Source organism: Dermochelys coriacea, chromosome 1 (assembly GCF_009764565.3).
Source record: "Dermochelys coriacea isolate rDerCor1 chromosome 1, rDerCor1.pri.v4, whole genome shotgun sequence".
NCBI lineage: Eukaryota > Metazoa > Chordata > Testudines > Dermochelyidae > Dermochelys > Dermochelys coriacea.
In genome coordinates, this window is record NC_050068.2 from 119260804 (window position 1) to 119285763 (window position 24960).

The 24960-nt window shown below is 41.6% G+C and overlaps 2 protein-coding genes and 1 non-coding gene across 6 annotated transcripts; 2 read left to right on the plus strand and 1 right to left on the minus strand.

The window, feature by feature from the left end:
• The first annotated feature begins 2086 nt into the window (after positions 1–2086).
• Positions 2087–7168, plus strand: LOC119853570 (lysozyme g-like). Of its 2 annotated transcripts, XM_038396792.2 has the most exons (6): positions 2087–2229; positions 2810–2902; positions 3436–3537; positions 4797–4993; positions 5942–6080; positions 6391–7168. In XM_038396792.2, exons 2-6 carry the CDS (start codon positions 2860–2862, stop codon positions 6522–6524), a joined length of 615 nt encoding a protein of 204 aa, XP_038252720.1. In that variant the 5' UTR covers positions 2087–2229; positions 2810–2859; the 3' UTR covers positions 6525–7168. The 2 variants fall into 2 exon arrangements, with proteins under 2 accessions (XP_038252720.1, XP_038252728.1); XM_038396800.2 differs by lacking the exon at positions 2087–2229 and having other exon boundaries at positions 2800–2902.
• A 10799-nt stretch (positions 7169–17967) lies between these two features.
• LOC119853611 lies at positions 17968–19567 on the minus strand. Its single transcript, XR_006282696.1, has 4 exons — positions 19449–19567; positions 19016–19118; positions 18715–18798; positions 17968–18078 (listed from the first exon to the last, which is right to left on the minus strand). It is a non-coding gene; the product is annotated as an uncharacterized LOC119853611 (transcript).
• A 76-nt stretch (positions 19568–19643) lies between these two features.
• Positions 19644–24413, plus strand: MITD1 (microtubule interacting and trafficking domain containing 1). Of its 3 annotated transcripts, XM_038396826.2 has the most exons (7): positions 19644–19922; positions 22274–22375; positions 22521–22657; positions 22740–22826; positions 23598–23713; positions 24067–24127; positions 24202–24413. In XM_038396826.2, exons 1-7 carry the CDS (start codon positions 19736–19738, stop codon positions 24295–24297), a joined length of 786 nt encoding a protein of 261 aa, XP_038252754.1. In that variant the 5' UTR covers positions 19644–19735; the 3' UTR covers positions 24298–24413. The 3 variants fall into 3 exon arrangements, with proteins under 3 accessions (XP_038252754.1, XP_043374508.1, XP_038252763.1); XM_043518573.1 differs by lacking the exon at positions 24067–24127; XM_038396835.2 differs by lacking the exon at positions 22740–22826.
• Positions 24414–24960: the final 547 nt, after the last annotated feature.

Sequence of the window (24960 nt, forward strand, 5' to 3'; positions counted from 1 at the left end):
TAAAGTTCTTCAAAACAACCACCTTCTAGGAGAAGAGAAACTGAAGACAGCTGAGTGAAATACCAAGATCATTCAGAGTGAGACTAGTCTCAATTCTGCTCATTAGTAAAATCCTATGGGTGGTAATGGAAGGGCAACTCCTTACTCATTGAATTCAATGAAAGTTCTGCTTGAGAAAACACTCCAAAATTTTCCCTTTAGTTATTGTGACTCAAAATAAGAGGCATCTTCTGATTATTCAGATTACTTTTTAGAAAACTAGAGTCATTGAGCAGCTTCAAGTAGATTTGGGTACTCCCTGTGCCCAGCTCAAAGAAATAATGAATATAGCAAACATCTGCACAGAGTGTGTAGGGTATCTTTTCATAGAATAAAGGTACATATATAGTAGCAGTAGGTCATACTAAACACTATTAATAATATGAAGTCCAGATCAAATATTACCTTGTATTTGGAAATAAGCTATTAAGATGTTCCATGAAAGACAAAATATGAATGTCAACAAAACTGCATTATTACAGCTTGATTCTGAATTTATTCTCTTGGCTGTCTTCTACAGTATATGTCAGTTTTTGCAAATTCAGTAAAGAACAATGCCCCATCATTTAAAAAAATCACTAAAATCCATGACATCATGGAAATGCCTAAGGTGCCTGCATTGTACATTCAAAGATACGGGCCTGCAATTTTCTTCCCATTGCTCTGGAGAGATGTGCTGAAATAAACCTTTCTGATTATTCCAGAATGGGATGTAGTCTTGTTGCATGGCAGAAATTACTATTTCCCATCTTCAGGGTTTAAAAAACAACAACAAAAACCCAACAGTGGCCAAAAGTGGATGAGTATTGCAAAGCCAATGTCAATAGAACAGATTGCATCAGTCCAGTCAACTGCGGTTTTCACTCCCTCACACGAGTTAGGTAATAAAAGAGTAGGGCAAAAATGACTCCTTGGACCACTATTTCAGCTAAACTTTAAATATCTGTTTTGTTGCCTTAAGCAAGATATTCATCAATAATGCACTCAACTCAATGTTATTGCTCCATCTGTCAGGGTATAACATGATAACTTTTGAACATCACATCTGATCACCTCCAGTATCTCAGGGAACATGCTAGTCATCAGTGGACAGAGCCCTACTGATTTCTGGGAAAAGCAGAAAAGCCATTTGCACTTAAAAAGTGGCTCCTTGCTCTCTCTTCTGAGAATTGCCTACCGCCTGTGGGGTGGATGCTCAGCCAATGGGGGAATCCAGAGGCAGAAGAGAGAGGAGGAAGCTTCTTCCCTTCTTCACGCCTGACATACTGCTTCCCCAAAGCCTGCTCCATAGTGGGGAGAGCGCAAGAGTGCCCAATCTGAGGAGCACTGAAGGAAGGAAGCTTCCTACACTGGAGGCTGGGGGGAAATGAGGGACTCAGAACTCCTGGTGTGGAAGGGAAGGGAAAACAGGGGACTATATGCAGTCCCTGATTGTTAAGGGGGAGGGTTGCACTGTGTCTCTGCAACAGAGGGGGGTGTGAGGGTGCAAATATAACCCTCTAATGAGCATGTTCCAGGTCCCCCTCTGTGCCCAGTAAACAGAGGAGATGAGTTGCAGCAGTCACCAAATACAAAGCTTTAGCTCAATCTGTATCAGCTGATGCTTTTAGCTCTAGAGGTCCCCAGTTCAACCTCCAGTGTGTTAGCCAAGAAGGTGGACATCCCACTGGATAACTTGTAAGGGTTTGGGGGAATGGAAGGAGCCACTGATGTGTGCAGTGAGGTCCCACCCTCTAGGAACTGGTTGTTCCTGCCAGGGAGGAAAAATGTTTTTAGTTTGTTCCCACAAAATCTCCTGAAAAGGGTTTGTGATACCAGAACTGGACTGGGGGAAACATTCCCAGGGAGGGTGAATGTCTTGACTTTGCTCTGGACTTTGCCACAGACCATTTAGGGAGGAGGTTGTGAAATCAGAGAAAAATGAAGGGGAAGAGGGGAGAACTGCTGGGAAGAGAAGTTTTTTGTTTGTTTTGAAATTTGAATCATGCCAAATAGTGGAAGATTACATCTGCCCTCATGCCAACTCCCACAAGGGCACACACTGGAGTTTGTTCTCATTATGAAACTTGGCAGTAAATTTTATCACATCTGATACCAGAAGAACATTCTGAGTAAACAGGGAAGTACTGTCTAGTATATATAAAGCTCTTCAAAACATCCATGTTCTAGGAGAAGAGAAGCTGAAGACAGGTGAGTAAAATATTAAGCTAATTCAGAGTGGGAGCTATTCTGAATTCTGTTAGTTAGAAAATCCTCTGGGTAGTAATGAAAGGTGAAATAAATTCTACTTGAGTAAAGACTCCAGGATTTGTCCTTTAGGCAAAGTTTACACTATGAGCTCATAGAAATAACAACAACAATTAGCAATCAACTGCACAGTGGGTGTAGGGGACCCTGGCATAGAATAAAGGTGCATTTGTAGCAGCAGGTCACCTTAAACACTATGAATGTTACTAATTCCAGATCAAATATTACTGGAGTTTGTATTTTGAAGTAAGCTATTAAGCTGCTACAAAGGCCACATTATGAATATGATCAAAATTAAATTATTACAACTTGCTGTGTTTATTCTTTCAGATCTTTTCTACACTGAAATGACCTTTCAGAGGTCAGAGTTATTATTGTGCCCTCAGTCCCAGTATTTATACACTAATACACAAAATTCCCTTGTATCTCAGTATTTGCACATTCAGTGAAGAAAGCACCCAATCATTGCTTTATACTTCTTCACAGCAGTACTGTACATTTTGATATTTTGGTTTCTCTGCAGACTTGGATTTATTTTCCGACTCTCTTGGGTGCCTGAGAAGAACTGTCCCCATGCTACTAACACTGATGATTCTGGGCCTTCCTGCCCTTTTTGGTGAGTTTGAGGTCCATGCCTACTTCACTAAGGTCAATGCCAAAGCAACAGTGTAAAGAGATGATTGTAGGGATGGGGAGATAAGAGATTAAGGCATTTTTCTGACCACTCCTACAAAACCTAATTATGGACATGGATGGAAGAATGAGTTTGGTGCAACAGCAAATGGAATAGACAAACTATATTTGACAATGCAGCTTTCAGTATCAAGGATGACTCTTGCAAGGAGTGAGAATCAAGTGTTCCCAGTGAGGAGCATTGGGGTATAGAGGTCAGGACACTTTCATGTCTGGCCTTTTTTAGAGACCAGTGAAAGAAACATCTCTTTGCACAGGCCTTCCCCCCTCAACTGAGGCAGTGTCTTCTGGCTAGGAAGTCCTCCTCTCCACAAGATCTTATTCCAAAACAACCCACAATAGAATGTACCCAATCTCAGAGTGGACCAGAGTCTAGTTTATGACTTTGAATTCTCTTAGCTTTACTTATGTTCACAATAGATGCTTAATGTAAAATATCTGCATTTAATTTTTCAGGTACTTCTGCGAGTCAGACTGGATGCTTTGGTAACATAAACAAAGTTGATACCACTGGGGCTTCCTGCAAAACTGCAAGACAAGAAGGTTTAAATTACTGTGGTGAGTATAATTCTGCGGTTTTGTTGCTGTACTTCAGCACACAGAGTCATCACAATGATCCATAGTACGTTACACCTTCAAAGCACTTTACAAGCATTAATTGATTAAACCTCACAAAAACATTCTGATTGGCTAGTATTATTTTCCTCATTTCACAGATGAGGAAACAAAGACAGAGAGGAAGACTTAATAAAACCTTGGGATGATTATGGTCCAGAAATTAAAAAGTCAGTGTTTACACAAGTGGCTTCTGATTCTTTAGGTATCCAACTTCAGACATTTACGGCCTAATTATCAGAAGTGCTCACACAAGCACCTCTAATTAAACTTACCAGGAGCTGTGAATGTTCAGAATCTCTGAAAATCAGGCCCAGGGTATCTCTGATTAAAGTATCCAAAATTAACAGTCACTTTTTAAAATTTGACACAAGTGACTTTCCCAAGGCTGTTCAGCAAATCAGTGGCAAAGCTAGGATTGGTACCGAGGAATTCCTGATCCCATTTGCTTGGTTAGTCCTCATTATGTTACACCAGCTACTTGCACATCAGATCAATAGTTATCTGGTATTGTTGGGAAAATCAAAGGAGCTCCCTATTCTTTTGCTCTACAAATAAAATTGGACTTAATGCCAAACCCTCCTGTTGTGGGTAGGATTGAGATTCCCTCCTAATGTAGCATGAAATGGTCCTGAGACTCCAAAAGAAACTGAGGCGAAAGTGCAACTATTGGGAATTACTGTCTCAAATTGCAGTTGTCCCCCTCTACATAAGTCTTCTGCATCTGTCCTTAAGAATCCCACCATTCTGAATTCCCCTCTCAGCTTTGAAACCCCATATTACAGTCCTGTCCTTCTGGCCATAGAGGGGTAGATATGACTCCTCTCAACATCACTCCTGCATCATCCAGACACCGGCAGGTTGCTGTCAGTTTCTCTTCAGAGGCTGAACACACTCTCTCTCTCCAACTCCTCCCAAAACCATTCCATCTTGGGACCTAAAGATATAGAAATTAAACCTGCTTTTACACATTAATAATTACACAAGGCACAATTCATTTTTGCCTTGCTTTCACAACACACACAACTCTCACCTAAGGTGCCACAAGTACTCCTGTTCTTTTTGTGGATACAGACTAACATGGCTGCTACTCAAACCCTCACGAAGGCTCTCATATGGCAGACCAGAGCTCTCTGCTTTTGAAATGTCACATTGACTTAATAATCTTAAAGAAAACACCTTTACTTTTACATTTACTACAGGAGTTCCTGCATCAGAAAAGATTGCTGAGAGGGACTTAAATAATATGAACAAATATAAAACCATCATTAAGAGCGCTAGCAAAAAAAGATGTGTGGATCCAGCTGTGATCGCTGGTATCATCTCTCGGGAGTCGCATGCTGGAACTCTCCTAAAGGATGGCTGGGGCGATAAAGGCAATGCATTTGGTTTGATGCAGGTCAGTAATGATCAATAAACTAGGAATAAAATACTAGTGTATATCCAAGTGTTTCAACAGAGAGAGCCTGCTTCATTTCTCACTAGTGCAGCCCTGGTTGAGCTTGATACTTGGCACGCTACTAGAAAATGAACTATTGCTGGGTCAGCAGTGCATTGCACTGGCATAGGTCAGACCTGGGGTGATAGAGGAGGATTCTTGTGCTTCAGTTTGAACAGCAGTTAATTCTCTGGGTTAATGGAAGTCCCTGAAGAGGCTGCACAGTTTACCCTTCTACACAAGAAAAGTGAAGTATTTAGTGGCAGCAGCAAGTTAGAGGGAAAGCATCAGACAAAAAGACTAGGTAAAAACTGGCAGGCTCAGAATGACAGGGCAGGCTTTAGCCACAATCTCATGCCACTGAGTTCTTCGTGATAACAACAGATTTTAAAATATGCAACTGGCTAACACCGTAAAATAAGATGGTCAGTGATAATCCAACAACAAAAGAACAGAGTGTAATCTTATGGTTCACTTTGAACTTTTGCATTTCTTTGAATTTAGCCAGGCCCTTGTCATCTGTGGCATTATATGTTTGTAATGAAGTCAGTGAGACTACTCAGAAGGAAAATCCTTAAGGATGAGAAGTAAAGATTTTCTGGATAAAGCCCTTAATTTCCTCTGTGGGTCAGGAAGTGTGGCCCACATACTGCAGCACCAGACACTGCAGCAGTGGTAGCCAAATGCATAACTACAACTTGATAAGTCTTTTTTCATTAGCACAGTCCAATGTACTATCCCTCAGTGTCTGTGCTCAGAGCACAACAGGAAGTGCACTGAAGATCCATGGACGTTAATGACCAAAAACTGATTTATCAAACAAAATTTGACAACTAAAATCACCTAGAGTATATTGAGAGGGAAATAAACTGCATAAACACATCCTCTTTTCCCCCCTGGCTCTTCTAGGTTGATAAAAACTACCATAGTATTGTTGGACGGTGGAATGGTGAAGATCATCTCCTTGATGCTACACAAATCCTTATTGGTATGATTAAGGGAATCCAGAAAAAATTCTCCAGCTGGACAAAGGAACAACAGATGAAAGGTACAGTATAGATTTGTATAGGAATTAAGGGAAAATCTCTGGCAGAAATAATTTTTGAAAGTTTTTGTTACTGACACTCTAGAATAATAAGCATTTAAAAGAATCTCACATAATTTTTCACCACTGATGCTGTTTGTCTACTTCTTGATTTGTCTACTTCTTGAGTTAGAGCAGTGTCCCATTCTTTAGCACAGTGTTGTTGCATGTTCCCCATGCAGTGTTTCTAACACTGCATGGGGAATATTTATAAACCCCTCCCCCCCATCTAGTTTATATTGACTGTGTTAGCTACTTTGGTGTTTCATTTCAGGTGGGATTTCTGCCTACAATGGAGGACTAGGAAATGTCCGAAGTTATGTAAATATGGATATTGGCACACCTGGCGATGATTATGCCAATGATGTCATTGCACGAGCCAAGTTTTATAAGAGAAATGGATACTGAATCTGGGAGTTCTCTTCTTTCAGATAAATTGTGGTGAATCTGATTATCGGTCTGACGTTCATTAGGTATGTGTGGAGGAAGATTAAAAGCTGTATCCTGAAAATCCTTATTGATGCACATAGGCCCTCTGACTGCAGTGGGAAGAATTGCTTCAATAGGGTATGTGGTCTCAGGCACCAGATTTTTAAATTCTGCAATCACTAAAACATTGGTTATATGGTAACTTCAAAACAGTTGGCCTCTATCTAACCAAAGGAAACATTAACCAGAGTATTGATAATATGCTATCCTATTCTGATTATTTCTCTGAGTTATTAAAGCTGCTCTATCAATTGTTAGTCTTCTACCTTCCCATTTTTAATCATATATATATTTCAATATCTGCTGTTGTCTTAAGAAATAAAAACGGAAAAGTAATCTCTTTGGGGAAGAAAACATGTATTTTCAATCTTTTTGTGATTTAGTTTGACAATTTATTTTTCATTGCAGCTGGACAAAGATCTATAAACTTATTGTATGTGGGGATTTTATTGACGCATCTTTTACTTTTTCATGGAAATGCCTAGAGGCTGGGATGGATGCTTTTAATTGAACAGAAATAAGCAAATGAAAATTGAATAAAAAAATGTTATTTAGCAAATGAAGCAAGACTCCAGTGCTCATCTTTTCAGTTGTATTAACAAATGTTTGATAAGGACAACAATACATTTAAAGCAGATAAACAAACTTAAAAGGGAATCGAATGAAAGAAATTTGTGCTACCCAGGGTTATATGTATTTTTGCTGCTTCCAAAGGCCTTAACACCTCATTAAATGAAAAGGAGTGATAACCTACTTGAGAAAACATTAGTCCTATCCAGTACAGGATGTCTGACACTCTTTTGACTTTAAGATCAGCACTTTTTCTGGAGTGCATTCAGAATCCATTTGCTCCCAATGTAGATGGGAGCTACAGGATAAAGGAGCATTTTTGAAAAGCTGGTCAATTCATTTAGGACTTTAGGAGCCTGAACCAATGTCCATTCTGTTGTACTATAAACAGAAGAGAAACAATTCATATTGACATATAGACCCTCATCAATCTCACTGCCAAGATGGAAAACTCGTAGAATTGTATATTCAGGTGATCTAATTCAGGTGATCATTCTGGGCTTCATGGATATATGTTATACAACAAACAAAACAAACAAACAAATCTTAAAGATAACATTACTGATAATTATTCAACTTAACTCATAGTTTATTAGATTCCACTTGTCCAGTCAGACATGATAATTTCCTCATACCAGTAGTCTCCATTGTTGATACTTTCAACTAAGTTTAACCATGAGCATTTGTGTCCATCTTCAGAGTCATAGAAGCATGTTTCAGAGTAGCAGCCGTGTTAGTCTGTATTAGCAAAAAGAAAAGGAGTACTTGTGGCACCTTAGAGACTAACAAATTTATATCGAGCATAAGCTTTCATGAGCTACAGCTCACTTCATCAGATGCATTCAGTGGAAAATACAGTGGGGAGATTTATATACACACACAGAGAACATGAAACAATGGGTTTTATCATACACACTGTAAGAAGAGTGATCACTTAAGATGAGCCATCACCAGCAGGAGGGGGGGAAGGAGGAAAACCTTTCATGGTGACAAGCAAGGTAGGCTATTTCCAGCAGTTAACAAGAATATCTGAGGAACAGTGGGGGGTGGGGTGGGGTGGGGGGGAGAAATAACATGGGGAAATAGTTTTACTTTGTGTAATGACTCATCCACTCCCAGTCTCTATTCAAGCCTAAGTTAATTGTATCCAGTTTGCAAATTAATTCCAATTCAGCAGTCTCTCGCTGGAGTTTTTGAAGTTTTTTTTGTTGAAGGATAGCCACTCTCAGGTCTGTAATCGAGTGGCCGGAGAGATTGAAGTGTTCTCCAACTGGTTTTTGAATGTTATAATTCTTGATGTCTGATTTGTGTCCATTTATTCTTTTATGTAGAGACTGTCCAGTTTGACCAATGTACATGGCAGAGGGGCATTGCTGGCATATGATGGCATATATCACATTGGTAGATGCGCAGGTGAAGAGCCTCTGATAGTGTGGCTGATGTGATTAGGCCTATGATGGTGTCCCCTGAATAGATATGTGGACAGAGTTGGCAACGGGCTTTGTTGCAAGGATAGGTTCCTGGGTTAGTGGTTCTGTTGTGTGGTGTGTGGTTGCTGGTGAGTATTTGCTTCAGATTGGGGGGCTGTCTGTAAGCAAGGACTGGCCTGTCTCCCAAGATCTGTGAGAGTGATGGGGTCATCCTTCAAGATAGGTTGTAGATCCTTGATGATGCATTGGAGAGATTTTAGTTGGGGGCTGAAGGTGATGGCTAGTGGCGTTCTGTTATTTTCTTTGTTGGGCCTGTCCTGTAGTAGGTGACTTCTGGATACTCTTCTGGCTCTGTCAATCTGTTTCTTCACTTCAGCAGGTGGGTATTGTAGTTGTAAGAATGCATGATAGAGATCTTGTAGGTGTTTGTCTCTGTCTGAGGGGTTGGAGCAAATGCAGTTATATCGTAGAGCTTGGCTGTAGACAATGAATCATGTGGTGTGACCTGGATGAAAACTAGAGGCATGTAGGTAGGAATAGCGGTCAGTAGGTTTCCGATATAGGGTGGTGTTTATGTGACCATCGCTTATTAGCACCGTAGTGTCCAGGAAGTGGATCTCTTGTGTGGACTGGTCCAGGCTGAGATTGATGGTGGGATGGAAATTGTTGAAATCATGGTGGAATTCCTCAAGGGCTTCTTTTCCATGGGTCCAGATGATGAAGATGTCATCAATGTAGCACAAGTAGAGTAGGGGCATTAGGGACAAGAGCTGAGGAATCGTTGTTCTAAGTCAGCCATAAAAATGTTGGCATACTGTGGGGCCATGCGGGTACCCATCGCAGTGCCGCTGATTTGAAGGTATACATTGTCCCCAAATGTGAAATAGTTATGGGTGAGGACAAAGTCACAAAGTTCAGCCACCAGGTTAGCCGTGACATTATTGGGGATACTGTTCCTGACGGCTTGTAGTCCATCTTTGTGTGGAATGGTGGTGTAGAGGGCTTCTACATCCATAGTGGCTAGGATGGTGTTTTTAGGAAGATCACCGATAAATTGTAGTTTCCTCAGGAAGTCAGTGGTTTCTCGAAGATAGCTGGGAGTTTGGCTGGTAACGTAGGGCCTGAAGAGGGAGTCTACATAGCCAGACAATCCTGCTCTCAGGGTGCCAATGCCTGAGATGATGGGGCGTCCAGGATTTCCAGGTTTATGGATCTTGGGTAGCAGATAGAATACCCCAGGTCAGGGTTCCAGGGGTGTGTCTGTGCGGATTTGTTCTTGTGCTTTTTAAGGGAGTTTCTTGAGCAAATGCTGTAGTTTCTTTTGGTAACCCTCAGTGGGATCAGAGGGTAATGGCTTGTAGAAAGTGGTGTTGGAGAGCTGCCTAGTAGCCTCTTGTTCATAATCTGACCTATTCATGATGACGACAGCACCTCCTTTGTCAGCCTTTTTGATTATGATGTCAGAGTTGTTTCTGAGGCTGTGGATGGCATTGTGTTCTGCACGGCTGAGGTTATGGGGCAATTGCTTTTCCACAATTTCAGCCCGTGCATGTTGGCAGAAGCACTCTATGTAGAAGTCCAGTCTGCTGTTTTTGTAAAGTCCAGCCACGAGGAAGTTTGTGTGGAAGGTTGGTTCCTTATGAGAGTATCCAGTTTTGAGAGCTCATTCTTAATCTTTCCCTGTTTGCTGTAGAGGATGTTGATCAGCTGGTTGTGCAGTTTTTTGAGAGTGTGTGGCACAAGCTGTCAGCATAGTCTGTGTGGTATGTAGATTGTAATGGATTTTTTACCTTCAGTCCTTTTGGTATGATGTCCATCTGTTTGCATTTGGAGAGGAAGATGATGTCTGTCTGTATCTGTACGAGTTTTTTCATGAAGTTGATAGATTTCCACTCTATACAGCTAAATTCAGTGCCTTGCATAATGACAGGTTTCAGAGTAGCAGCCGTGTTAGTCTGTATTCGCAAAAAGAAAAGGAGTACTTGTGGTACCTTAGAGACTAACAAATTTATTTGAGCATAAGCTTTCGTGAGCTACAGTTTACTTCATCGGATGCATTCGCTGGAAAATACAGTGGGGAGATTTATATACACACACAGAGAACATGAAACAATGGGTTTTATCATACACACTGTAAGGAGAGTGATCGCTTAAGATGAGCCATTTTCCACCGAATGCATCCGATGAAGTGAGCTGTAGCTCACGAAAGCTTATGCTCAAATAAATTTGTTAGTCTGATAGAAGCATGTGTAACCATGTTTCCTGGTGGAATATCTGACAAAAAACACCAACAAAAATCTGTATTTCTTTTTCCTAAATGGAAAACCATCTTCATCAGTGCATTTAGTATGCACAGAAATACTAAATGGCTTAATAAGTATTTTCACTTGCGTCCTCTTTTTTTCCCCACATAGGCTTTAAAGGTCAGAAGGGACCATTATAATAGTCTAGCCTGATCTCCTGCACAATGCAGGCCACAGAATCTCACCCACCTACTCCTGTAATAAACCCCTAACCTATGTCTGAGTTACTGAAGTACTCAAATCATGGTTTAAAGACTTCAAGGTGCAGAGAATCCTCCAGCAAGTGATCCGTGCCCCAGGCTGCAGAGGAAGGCCAAAAACCCCAGGGCCTCTGCCAATCTGCCCTGGAGGAAAATTCCTTCCCAAACCCAAATATGGCCATCAGCTAAACCCTGAGCATGTGGGCAAGACTCTTAATCTACATGTAAAGATTCTAGCGAACAGCCTGCAGTAGAACCAAACTGTAAGCACTCCGGATCACAGATGTAGCCCATGATTTGTTTGTCTCTGCAACGGGATGTATTCAACCTTGGCAGTGCTGTTCTGGTGGCCCTGCAGTCCTACTACAGCCCGCTGTAAGAAGGGGCAAGCTGGAAGGACAAGAGCAGTGGAGTTGAATGCTCCAAGCTTGCCTAAAGATACATCTCCAGAGTGGCCATTTTGGAAACCACAGAGCCCTAGTCCTCCATGGGTTAGAAGGGCTAGCAACAGTCAATGAGGGCCCTGCTGGCCCAGATAAAAGTAGTTGCCTGGCCTTAGCAGTTCAGTGCCTGACTGGGACCAAAGGGGTAAGGAAGGGTGCTCCTCTTTGGCAAAAGGAACTGGAGGGATAGACAGAGTTTGTTTCCTGGCTGCATTTTGCATAGCTGGGTTTGCAGGGAGAGAGAGGACCTAAGAACTTTAATCCTGAGATAAGGGTGAAGCTTAAAGGGCCAGGTAGGAAGAAGTCCAGGAAGAAGCAGTAACTAACCAAATTGAGAAATATGTGGCTGCTGTTTATAGTGGGCAGCCCTGGGTGCTCCTCTTGGCCACAGGTAAAGTGGCATAAATCCAAAGAAGAGGATTGAACTTCTTTAGCAGCCTGAACAAAGGGCTGAATTTTTAAAGGGCTCAGAGTTGGGGCTGAAGACCCTAGTGAAGGCAGATAGACCATTTATTTATTGGCTTCTTTAATACCCTGGAGGGGTCCAGTTGGACTTTGTGACTGGACTGGAGGGCCAGAGAGCCACCAAAGACCCAGCAAGGTCAGCCAGCAGCCTGCTGGAGGCACCTAGGGTGAGAAAAGGACTGATATGGCATCCCACTGCTCAGAGGCACTCCAGAGGTGAGGGCCCCGTTACAACTTGGTACTCGAAGTGGGTTTTTGAGGGTTGGCCACTGAAACAAGGGCAGGGGAAAACTTTAAAAATTGAAGAATTGATGAGACTTCTATCCCAGCAGCAGGACAGCTCCACTGAAAATCAGCGGCTATGAGCTGAAAATCAACAAGAGGCCCAGCAGGCTGTCCAGCAATATCTGGAGGTGCTTCAGCGGCACTAGCGGCAGGAACAGCAGTTCCAGGAGTCACAGTTATAGTGGCTAACTAGCTTAGCCCCTCCAAAATTTGTTGAACCCCAGCCCAGGGATACCCCTGGCCAAGATGGGGCCCCATGACAAACCGGAGGCCTACCTGGTCATATCTGAGCATGTGGCAACAACTACAGTCTGGAGTAGAGAAACCTGGGCCATCCACTTGGGCTCTTTTCTTTCCAAGGAAGTCCAGGTGGCCTGCCGTGCTCTAGATGAGGAAACAGCTAGAGAGTATGATGCAGTGAAAGCCATCATGCTTGATCAGTTGGGGGTATCCCCAGAAACATAGTAGTTTAGTTCCACTACCAGCCCTGGAACCCTGAGTGCCTTTAGGCTGTGCAGCATTGGCTCAGAGCCCTGGCCCCAGCAGCATGCTGATAGCACAAAGGTCTCATTCTGACCTTCCATCACCCCAGTTACATGTTGTGAAGTCACTGCAACAAACCTTCCAATGTCAAGTCTCTCCTGCAAGTGTCCAGTCCCTCTTCCTGGACACTCACAGAGATAACCCCACATTTGCTGTCCTCAGAGAGCCAGTACACAGAACAGCTTGTTAGCTCAGCTGGGGTCATACCCTCCCACTTTCATACACAGAACTGAGATGGTCTGTAGTAAAACTAAGAATAAGGTTAACAAAGAAAACAGATTTAAGTGATTTCAAGCGAGAGATACAAAAGGGTTACGAACAAAACTAACCTGCATTCTAATGTCTACAACTTAATTCGAGCAAGATACAGTTTGCCTAACACAGTTTCTTACTTACACCAAGTTGTCAACATTCTCCAACTAGTTTTGCAGGAGGACGCGTCTTTCATCACTATAAAGCGACAGCTTCCTTTTCCCAGATGATGGGTGACTCGAATGTCTCTTTACCCCCTTTGTATTTCCCCAATGTTTTTTGTCTGTTTCAAGAGCCAGGAAGGCTTCCTGGGGGTGCGGACTCCATTCCCCATCAAGATCATTCACCCCCACTTGCTAGCTTTGTTTACCTTCTATGTAAATATACTTTTCATTGTTCTGGGTGATCAAGCTGGTCAGACATGTAAATACTCATTATTTTGTCTAGGGGAGGCTGGGCTTTATGCACTGACTGCTAAATGCATTTTAAGAACATACTTCCAGCACACATTTATAACTCTTTGTACATACCCAGTACTACACCACGCTTATCAATACTGTCACACAGCTTTGTTACATACATTTCAGCGCTATATTAATGACCAGCATGTTATTAGTTTGAAAGTGATATATTACAAGACACCTTTTATATGAATATCATGATAACAGTGTGAAGTGTGCTGAGCTTGTCAGGTCAGTTAATATTTACTGTTGCATAGCTGGGAGCCCTTTGCCATCTCACTTGGAGTGCTGTTAGGGTCACACTTTGCTAAAGGTGTTTATAGAACAAAAGGGAACTGCACACTGAAGGAACAAGCTTCTGAGGTGCATTTGTGTTTGGTTTTATTTCTTAAAAAAGAAACTAGTTTCTCTTAAGTATATCTATTTTTTTTTCCTTTCAGGTGCAATTTCTGCATATAATGCAGGATCTAAAAATGTCCAGAGCTATGACAGAATGGATACTGGCACAACAAATAATGACTATGGCAATGATGTTACTGCAAGAGTCCAGTTTTTGGAGAGAAATGGATTTGGAAACTAGCACTCGTATAGAGAAGAGTTTCTAAAAGTAGTGTAGTCAGAGTGTTTTAAAAAAATACTACTTTTCCGATATAAATCTTGGAAATAGAAAAATAAGTTAAGAGCTCCAAGAAGCTTTTAGTTTTGGTTAGAAATAATTTCTAAAAATGAAAAATTACATATATTAATTATACTAGATTAGGTTAGATTACAATAGGTTATTAAAATTGGAAGTCTTAACTCTAATAACCAAATGCAAAACTGGTGCAGTAACTGTTTACTGTTTATATAAATACACACACTCATAGAATGATCAATACATAATTTTTAGTAAGAACATATAGATAGTATAGTATTTTTTTAAATGACATCAAATTTATAAACATTGAATATAAGTGTCCCCTTTGTTTTAAGCAGGCACAATAAACTTTAAAAAAAACAATTACCAGATTATGTAGGCTTTTTGGAATGTTTTGGCTGAAACAGCCCGAGAGACTTTGGGTTATGTAGTGAAGGCATTGTAGAGAAAAGTTGGTGTCTTGGGGGTGGGGTCAAAGGCAATAGTGTATGGTTTGGGGGTTCAGGTTGAAAAAGGTTCAGAACAGCTCTCAGAGAGCTTTGCACTAAAGAACCTCTTGTGTAGTCAACATTATTTTTCTTTACCTGTTCTGTGTTCAATTAAAGAATCCACATAGTTTAATAGACCTTTATCAAAGGCTGCAAACACCATGGGATCTAACTTCCAGACAATCTGGTAATAGTAAGTGTACCCAAAAAGGAGCACAGAAATGGGACTTTCATTTCTTCTTAAAGGTAAATAAAAGTTTGTGTTCCCATATATAGTCAGTCATTTTTCAGGTACCTTGATAAAGCCCTGTTTAAACAAAAATTGGGTTTATCTAAATTGGCTTATTGCTCTTTAACTCAGCTTTTATGGTCGGGTGTGGCTACCAGCTGCACCCCAAAAAATCCACAATGGACATACATGGTGAAATGACTTCAGCCCAGTAATTCATCTTGAGAAGGGATGGTGGCTCAGCTCCAAAGGAATTTAGGTGCCTAAATCCCAAATGTGGGTACCACTGCAATCCACAAAACTCCCACTGAGCTGCCAACTAACCCTGTTGGTGCCTAAACTCACTCACAGAATAAATTTTCACTTGAAAAGTTCCCTAGGAACCTCATTTTTGCCTCTGGGCCTGCATACTGATGCCTATCTCACATCTAAGCCCCAGTGCGAGCCTCAAATCAGAAGATAGATGGGGGAACACCATCATGGCCTGATCGGGTAGGCATTTTCTAAGCAGGACTTACTCCACACAAAACAGAGGAGGACAACTCCCTTATAACCTTGATCCCATGGTTAGGGTACTCAGGTGGGCTGAGGGAAGCCCGTTTAATTCCCCCTTTTCTTCATTAGGCAGAGGGGATTTGAACAGGAGTTTCCCACCTTTCAAGTGAGCACCCTAACCACCAGGGCATATTCTGATGTGGGTCTCTTGTAGTCATTCTATGTTGTATTAAATATTAATATTAATTGTTAATAATTATTAATTAAATTAAATTAAATATTAATGGACCCAGAGAAAGAATGAGACTATCGTCCAATGGTTAGAACGCTCACCTAAGGTTGGAATTCTGTTCAAATCCCTTCTCCTTGTCAGGCGGAGTGGGGAACTGAACCAGTTTCCCACATTCTGGCTGAGTGCTCTGACGCTGGGACAAAGGACGGCACCTGCCATCTCCTCCTCTAACACACACACACAAACACACACACACACAGTTGTGGGAGTCAGGCAGGTGCCTAACTTCTGTTCTCTCCAGCAACAGCTTACACATCTAAGGTGCCTGACTCCAGGAAAGGCATTCCCAGCTGTAGATCGCAAGCACAGATAGATGCCTCCCTGTATCCCACACTCAGGCCATGTCTACACAAGTTATGTTATCATTCAGCTGCTGAAGTATGTCTATCACTCATGTGCTTGCTGATTTGGCTACTTGTGTCTGCGCTGCACGTATTTTCCAGGAGTTCTTGTTTTGATGCAAAGTGCTATACATGGTGGGTAGGCATCCCAGCATGCCATTTGCTGCCTTCTGGCAAAATGCCTTTTGGGAAACGTTCACAAGGTGTTGGAGGAAGTAGTTGTTTCAAGTCTTAACTCAAAACTTTTATAGTGAGACAGTAAGCTGTGCTACTCATGGACAGGCTGGGATCCATTTTAATCATTTCTTAATACAGTAACTCCTCGCTTAACGTTGTAGTTATGTTCCTGAAAAATGCGATTTTAAGCAAAACGATGTTAAGCGAATCCAATTTCCCCATAAGAATTCATGTAAATGGGGGGGTGGTTAGGTTGCAGGGAAAATTTTTTCACCAGACAAAAAAAAACTATATGTTACACACACACACACACACACACACAAAATAAAAGTTTTAAACAAACAATTTAATACTATACACAGCGATGATGATTGTGAAGCTTGGTTGAGGTAGTGAAGCTAGAGGGTGGAATATTTCCCAGGGAATGCCTTACTGCTAAACGATGAACTAGCTTTTGGCTGAGCCTTCAAGGGTTAACCCACTGTTGTTAATGTAGCCTCACACTCTACAAGGCAGCACGAATGGAGAGAGGGGAGACAGCATGGCAGACAGAGACACAGGGGAGGGGAACACCCTGACATTAGCCCCCTTCCCTCCACCTCTCCCTCCCTCCCACCCCCCAATGCACAGCAGGAGGCTCCCGGGAGCAGCTCCAAGGCAGAAGCAGCACATGACAACTGAACTGCCAGCAATTGATAGCCTGCTGGGCGGCTGCCACACAGGGAACTTAGGAGTGCGGGGAGCTGATCATCCACCCTGGTTCCAAGCCCCCACCAGCTAGCTCCAATTGGCTGCTCTTCCTGCAAGCAGTGGACAAAGCAGGCAGCTGCCAAACAACATTACAAGGGAGCATTGCACAACTTTAAATGAGCATGATCAGCAACGTAACAACAAAACGTTAACCGGGACAACTTTAAGTGAGGAGTTACTGTACACAACTCCCAATTTATTGGTTAAATAATTTATTTTATAAAAGTGAGAATAGTCAGTGCATACTACGATTTAATTGCTTTTTGTTCCACGTGTTTCAGATGCCGCCGAATTACTAATTCTCCTGTGCTCTTAAGTAAGGTATCTGACATTTCTTCTTCTGTTGGAATTCCATGAGGCAGTTTCAGGGGCTGAATTCTACAGACAAGAGAATTTGTTTAAAACATGGACTATGATAAGTTATTTTAATTGTTACTGGTTAAAGGAAAAGTTAACAAACCTTATTAGATGCTTTATCACTTTCAGTTTTCCGTTCACAGATGGGATATTTTTGTGTACTCTGGGCTGATTTGCCTATAAACAATGCAGAATAAATGTTACAAACTCACTTCAAAAAGGCAATTTATGTCTCTAGGAACCAATGTATTCAACTGAAGAATTCACATATCAATAAAAGAAGAACATAGGTATACAAAATTAAACTACTTTGGGAAATTCACACTTACTGAGAATAAGTGTGCTAAAATTCATTAAACTTTTGGGATTCACTAACATCTTCATTAATACAAATGCTTATTTCCTATTAATATCCATGGGAGATCCATATATCTAGGCTCCAATCATGCAAATGCCTACCTATTTGCTCAAATTTACTATTGTGAGTAGTCCTTTTGATTTCAGTGGGATTTGAAGATCTGAGAAAATAATTCTGCCGTAAATTTCTAGGCTAATTACTTTACAGAGGTGCATGAAAAATATGAAATAAAGTAAATTAGAAAGTATACTTTATCCAGTCCAAGATCATGTATTATCTTCTTTTCCCAGTATGGACGACCTATTCCACTTTTGATTCTAGTGACAAGATGCAGTTTGTGAGGCTGCTGAGGATCACCTCCATATTTTTCATGATCTGAAGGCCGTGGCTGAAATACCTACAAATAAGTAGTTCACAAAAGGCATGTTTTAGTTTTTTTATTTTTAAACATTTCAACAGTTACTGAATCCAACAATATCTTGCTGTAAAAATATTCCCCTAAAATATATTTTGGTCTTTCACTAGAAAGGAAATGTGGCAACCCCCCCCATTTCTAATAAACTTCCCTTCCAGAAAGGCAAAGCAGCAACATATGATCATAGTATTAAAAAAGCTAATCTCCAAATAACCTAAAATTATTTCAAGTGTTTCCTCATGACAATTTGCGTAAAGATACAATAAGTTTGGGGTCATGATCCTCCAGTCATATATAGCCTAGTCTTTGGGGGCATGATTCTTCAACCATATATACATGAACACATAAGAGCAGAGGTCTAGGCAGGAAGGGTGAGTTGTAGGACTGGGACCCAAATTTGTAAGATGATTGTGACAGGCTTATTACTCAAGAATGCCCTATTTCAGAAATAAAATCGACTACAATCAGACACTGTTTTTTCATACAAGACTCTGAGCGCATATCTCTCTGGTTTAACAATAGTATTGCTCAGTACTGTTACAAATTAGTCTTACTAAAAAAATTAAAGGTATAAACAAACCCAAAATGTGCTTTCACATCTTTAAATATTGTGCTTACTGAAGCTGGAATTCTTGACTTCGTAAATTTATGGCGAATCCATCCTGTCCAAGTCAGTGATTCCACGCTGCTTTTTGCCAGAATCTAAAAAATTATGGCATGATTTGTCAAATTTATTCAAGGAGAAAATTATTAACATTTGTATTGTACATAAAACTGTGTAATGACTAAATTAGGATCAGGGTACCATTGTGCAACCAGAATAACCGATACAATACTGTGCCCTTACTACATCAGTGGGTGCTCTGACACCAAGACATTTAGCATATTCTTGCTTAAGGAAACCAAATCCTTTTGAAACCTTTTCAAGCCTGTGTTTCTGCTCCTGGTGCCTAGTGAAATGAGGACACAACCCCTGGTTTCACTAGAACGGAGGCTGCAGAACGGCAGGAGTGCATCTGGCCCTGCAAACGAGGAAAACCTCGGTGAGCCGGGACACGCACTCTGAGCGCGATCAGGCAGCGCAACTCACTGGGGCTGACCCGGTCCCAGGGGAATCGGGCTGTAGCCCGCCCTAGCGTGGCCCAGGATAGCTCGGAGGGCCAAGAGCCCCAGTCCTGCGACCCTTTCACCAGGGGCGCGGAGCACGGGGCGCAGCAGCCGGGGCACTGGGAGGCGAGGGGCTGCAGGACCGGGTCCCACTCTCAGGCCACCCTTCCTCGCCTTGGAGGATCTGCCTCCCAATCCCACGGCGACCAGCACAGGGAAACCCCCCAGCTCTGCGCCCCACTCACTCTCCAGGCGGCCGAGTGTCTCTTAGCGACGCAGCCCAGCACGGCCGCCGCCGCCATCTTGGCCCCGAATGTTATTTCCGGATTCCGGCAGCCATTAAGATCCGCGCCCAGAAGCCGCTGCACTTTGGTTCCGACTACTTCCGGCGCAAGGAAGGGGAGGGAATAAAGGGCGACACCGGCGGCCGCCTCGGGTTCTTCTGGGTCCTGAAAATCACGTGACCGCCTCCCCCTGGCTCCCGGAAGTGGTGGCTGCTGGCGCGCGCAGGCTTGCTCGAGCTGGGGGTTCGATGCCCGCCGGGAGCCGCTTACCGCCCGCCCCCATGTCCCGGGCCGGGCCGGGCGCGGTGGCCGCGCTGGAGCCCCCGGCGGTGGCGATGCTGAAGCGGGCGGTGGAGCTGGACTCGGAGTCCCGCTTCCAGGAGTCGCTGGTGTGTTACCAGGAGGGGATTGACCTGCTATTGCAGGTGCTGAAAGGTACCGACGGGCTGGATCCCCGCACCCGGGCTCTGCGGCGTGGCCCCTACCTCCCCTCCAGCGCTGTAGCTCGCCTCACCCAGAGCCGAGGCTGGCTTCCTGCCCGCTCCGCTTCGCCCGGAAAGGTCGGGAGCCGCAACACCAATGCAACTTCCCGGCAGAGTTAACGCTGCTCTTTCCTGAGCTTGCAAACGTTTGGGGCTGGGGCCTGTCATTTTCTCCGGGGTTGCAGAGAGCGCGTAGCGAGAGGGAGCCCAGCTCTGGCTGACCTGCAGGTGCTGCCTCTTTAAGACCTGGTCTCTACTAGAAAATTACGTTATCTTAACTATGTTGGTCAGAGGTGTGAAAAATCCACACCCCTCCGCGACCCAAATCCCTGTGTAAACGGTGCTAGAAGACTTCTTCTCACAACCTAGCTACTGCCTCTTGGGGAGGTGGAGAACCCCTCCCCTTGGCTTAGGAAGTGTCTAGGCTGAAGCCGCACAGCTGTGCCACTGAAGTGTTTTAAGTGTAGATGAGCCCTAATAACATTAATGTATGTGCTGCATGCTTAGAGAGGTGGTGATGTGCATGTTACGGTTATAGGTGCCTGTGTTGGGCCTCTCTGTTCATAAATGACTAAGGCCTGGTCTATACTAGGAAATTAGGTCAATAACTAAATCGCTCAGGGGGTGTAAAAAATCCACCCCCCCTGGACAATGCAGTTAAACCGACCTAACCGTGGCTGTAGATAGAACAAGGTCCATGAGAGATTACCTACACTGGGGAGATCCCATCCTTTCAGTGTAGACAGCATCCTCACTGAATTGCTACAGCAGCACCACTAGCATTTTAAATGTAGACAAGTCCTAAGAACATTACTGGCTACACTTGCAGATGTAGAGCGCTTTGAGTTAAACCTGCCTTCATAGAGCGCAGTAGGGAAAGTGCTGCAATCTGTCCACACTGACAGCTTCAAGCGTACTGGCGTGGCCACATTTGCCGCACTTGTAGTGGCATTGGGAGCGGTGCATTATGGGCAGCTATCCCAGCATGCAAAGTGGCTGCAACTGTGCTTTTCAAATGGGGGGGGCGGCGGATGGAGTGTGACAGGGAGTGTGTTGTGTATATATGTGGTGGGGAGAGAGTGGGTTTTTAGGGGGCTGAACATGTCAGCATGCTGTTTTGTAAGTTCAGACAGCAGCAGACCCTCAACCCCCTCCCCTGCCTCTCTCTCTCTCTCTCTCTCTCACAACATTCCACAGTAATGGTTGCTTTGTCTGGAAGGAGATAAGCATGCTGGCTGTCAGAAATGGAGCTTTCAACAGGCATTTCCGCATTCCTACAGCCGATTTCAAACTATGACAAGAGTGGCCACTTGATTTAAGGGGATTATGGGATGTTTCCGGAGGCTGATCAGAGCACAGTAAAGCAACACCTCATTCACACTGGCACCAAAGCAAATGTTATTCAACTCATGGAGGTGGAGTACCAGCAGCGCTGAAGCCACGGAGTCAAAGCGCTCTACGTGTCTTGCCAGTGTGGACGGCTAGTGAGCTAGTGCACCCGGGGCTCCTTTATTGCGCTGTAACACGCAAGTGTAGCCAAGCCCTTAATAAAATCAAAAGGCTGGTTGGCTGCTGTACTTGAATGGCCCCCACTTACTTTTTTTAAAAAACACCTTGTTTCTAGTATATAGCTATTAAATTCCTCTCTTTCTCTCTCTCTCTCTCCCACACACTGTGGTTCAAGAAGCTTATCCTGGGGTATATGCAGGCTTGGAAGGTTTAGATTTTTATTGATGAATGTTGACAAGAGTTGATTTCACCAGAAACACCCAAAATATTTGTGTACTGGCGAAGTATTTCTATGAATAATAATCAAAATTTATAGAAATAATGTAAAGAAAAACTGCTTGAGAACATAGTTTCATTTAAGGATATTTAATTTGTATATTTTGACATGTGATGTTGATAATTTGTGTTTTAACCATTAAAAAGCTTTAACTTGTTGAATCTCAACACCTACTTTCATTAAATAATTGTTCTCACCATCCACCCATAATTTTCTGGAACTGTGAACATTTTAAAAATGCTTAAAATAAACATTGATATTACCAGTCAAAATTATTTTTAAAAAATATCAAATTCTGCCAAGCTTAGGTACACACAATGAAAAATACTGAAAATCAAACAGTAAAGGGACTGGCTGTTGGGCATGGATTTAGGTCCAGTAGGGGATTTCTCTCCTCTCCTATAGACTGTTGAATGAAAAAAAAAACCCAGAGGACTTTTTATCCTGGGGAATAATTACCAGACGTACTTGTCCTCCTTTTTTGAGATAATCTGAATCTGAATATTTTTGATTCACAGCTACAAAAGATGAAACAAAAAAAGCTCATTACAGACAAAAAATATCTGACTACATGAAGAGAGCTGAAGCAATTAAAAAACATATTGAAAAAGAAAGAGAAGGTATGAAGTTGTAATGTAAATTTTTTTAAATGTTCATGAAATGATGCACTTGTACATCTGAAGTTATAATACAATTACCTAGGATTTATAGAATACAAATGTATAATTGCACTGTCTTGTTAAGTGAAGGATACTTCTTTTTTAGATGGTAAATACCACCAGCAAATTAAAATTGAAGAAAATGCAACTGGTTTCAGCTATGAGAAGGTTTTCCAAGACTATCTTAATGAGACTGTTACAGAAGTTTGGGTAGAGGACCCATACATTAGACATGTTCACCAGGCAAGTGGATCTTGAATGTAGCTTATATATAAAACCAGAACAATTTTTTTCAGTTATTAAATAATTAAACTAACTCTTACAGTTCTACAACTTCTTAAGATTCTGTGAGATGCTTGTTAAGGGGCCCTGCAGAGTGAAAACTATCCACCTCCTAACTTCCTATGATGAAGTAAGTATCTAGACTTCATCTATAATATCTATTATTCATATTTACCAATATTTGGTAGACTGAGGCCCTCTCTCCTTCAACAAGAGATGCAAGCAGGTCAAGAGGATTTAACAAATACTGAATAGTGTAATTCCAAATATTTTGCTAACTAATAAATTCTATTTATGTGGCATCCTAAGTGGAAGTGACCCTGGAAGAAAGATGTTTATATTATCCTAGTTGACTGTCTATTGTAAGAAACACCATTAAATAAATTCTGCTGGGAGACTCTTTATAATAAGTAAGGATACATTTTAATATTTTGGAGTTATGACAAGTATAAACCCTCTCATTGTCATTGTACTCATTCTAGCCCAAATCTTAATATGAACAGAAAATCCAGTGTACTGAGGAGGCAGCATATCTAATGGTTAGAGCATGGGACCAGGAGGGAGAACTGAGTCCTTGTGCATGATCTGTCATTGGCTTACTATGTGATTTTGGCCATGGCAGTCACTGTACCTCAATCATCCCATCTGCACAAATGAGTATAATTTATCTGCCTTCATAAAGCATTTTGAAACTTGGATAAAAAGTATAAGGACAAAGTGGTGTTAGTGAATTGAAGAAGATAAATGGACACAATTGGAACATGAATGATGAACAAACAACTTTTACTCTTAACAGGGTAGTGGAAAGAGTCAGCAGACAAAGTGGTGTTAGTGAATTGAAGAAGATAAATGGACACAATTGGAACATGAATGATGAACAAACAACTTTTACTCTTAACAGGGTAGTGGAAAGAGTCAGCAGACAAGTAGCCTAGAAGAAATAAAGCAATCACTAAAGAACTATGGAGTAACACTGAATGTCTCATTTTCATCTTCAATTCATGATCGAGAAATAAGGTTGGTGATGCAGAAAACTAATAAATTCCAAATTATTTAATCTTGACAAGTTATCTATAAACCTGGTTACAAATGTCATTCAAAGCAGAAGGCAGTTACTTTATCCAGTAAAGTAGGTTCTTCATAGTTTTATACTGTGTTCAACTTTGGAACTGCTGGGATCTAATTTTTAAAACAAGACATTGCTGTATTATACAGTTGACATCTACTCTAGCTAGAAATTGTGATTGAAATGGTGGGAGGAATTTGCATAATTTGTAGATATGATTACATTTTTTTTCCTAATTACGTTAAATGTACCTACGGTTGTAAACTTGTGAAGATGGAATAATATTGGGAATTTTTTTAAATAGATTCAACAATGGATGGATGATTAAGATTGGAAGAGGGCTAGATTATTTTAAGAAACCACAGGTAGGTGCGTATTTTCTCTTGAATGAATTTGAACTACGAAGTGGCTTATTCTAAAATTGTGTTCCTTTTTGCAGGGTCGTTTTTACCTTGGATACTGTGACTTTGATTTGAGACCATGTCATGAAACAACAGTGGATGTCTTTCATATTAAACATACAAAGAAAACATGACCAAATATTTATTATTTAATTACTGCTCTTACAAGCTTTAAATGCCTGCTTTTAATTTCTCTCAATTACATGTAGTGTACATTTTTTATGGAATAAACTATTTTTAAAATATTTTTGATAGAATTTCTAAACTAAATGGGGTAACACTTTAAAGCAAGGTACAGTAGAACCTCAGAGTTATCAACACCAGAGTTCCAAACTGACTGGTCAACCACACACCTCATTTGGAACCAGAAGTACACAATCGGGCAGCAGCAGAGACAACAAAATGAAAAAGCAAATACACTACAGAACTGTGTTTAAATGTAAACTACTAAAAAAATAAAAGGGAAAGTTAAAAAAATTGCCAAGGTAAGGAAACTGTTTCTGTGCTAGTTTCATTTAAATTAGATAGTTAAAAGCAGCATTTTTCTTCTGCATAGTGAAGTTTCAAAGCTATATTAAGCCAATGTTCAGTTCTAAACTTTTGAAAGAACCATAATATGTTGTCCAGAATTACCAACGTTTCAGAGTTAAACAATCTACGTTCCCAAGGTGTTTGTAAATTCTGAGGTTCTACTGCATCAAATATGAATTAGAAGTGCTAAAAGTTCACATGTGCTTAGGAGACTAGTTACATTTCTGTAAATTATACACACTTCCCAAACTTAGATGTTTTTGATA

Bases quoted from the DNA above. Each gene is read 5' to 3' on its own strand.
- LOC119853570 (XM_038396792.2), top strand. From the start codon at position 2,860: ATGCTACTAACACTGATGATTCTGGGCCTTCCTGCCCTTTTTG. The intron at 2,903-3,435 runs GTGAGTTTGAGG...TTAATTTTTCAG, and splicing joins GGGCCTTCCTGCCCTTTTTG to GTACTTCTGCGAGTCAGACT. The intron at 4,994-5,941 runs GTCAGTAATGAT...TGGCTCTTCTAG, and splicing joins ATGCATTTGGTTTGATGCAG to GTTGATAAAAACTACCATAG.
- MITD1 (XM_038396826.2), top strand. From the start codon at position 19,736: ATGCCCGCCGGGAGCCGCTTACCGCCCGCCCCCATGTCCCGGGCCGGG. The intron at 22,658-22,739 runs GCAAGTGGATCT...TAACTCTTACAG, and splicing joins ACATTAGACATGTTCACCAG to TTCTACAACTTCTTAAGATT. The intron at 22,827-23,597 runs GTAAGTATCTAG...TACTCTTAACAG, and splicing joins TCCTAACTTCCTATGATGAA to GGTAGTGGAAAGAGTCAGCA.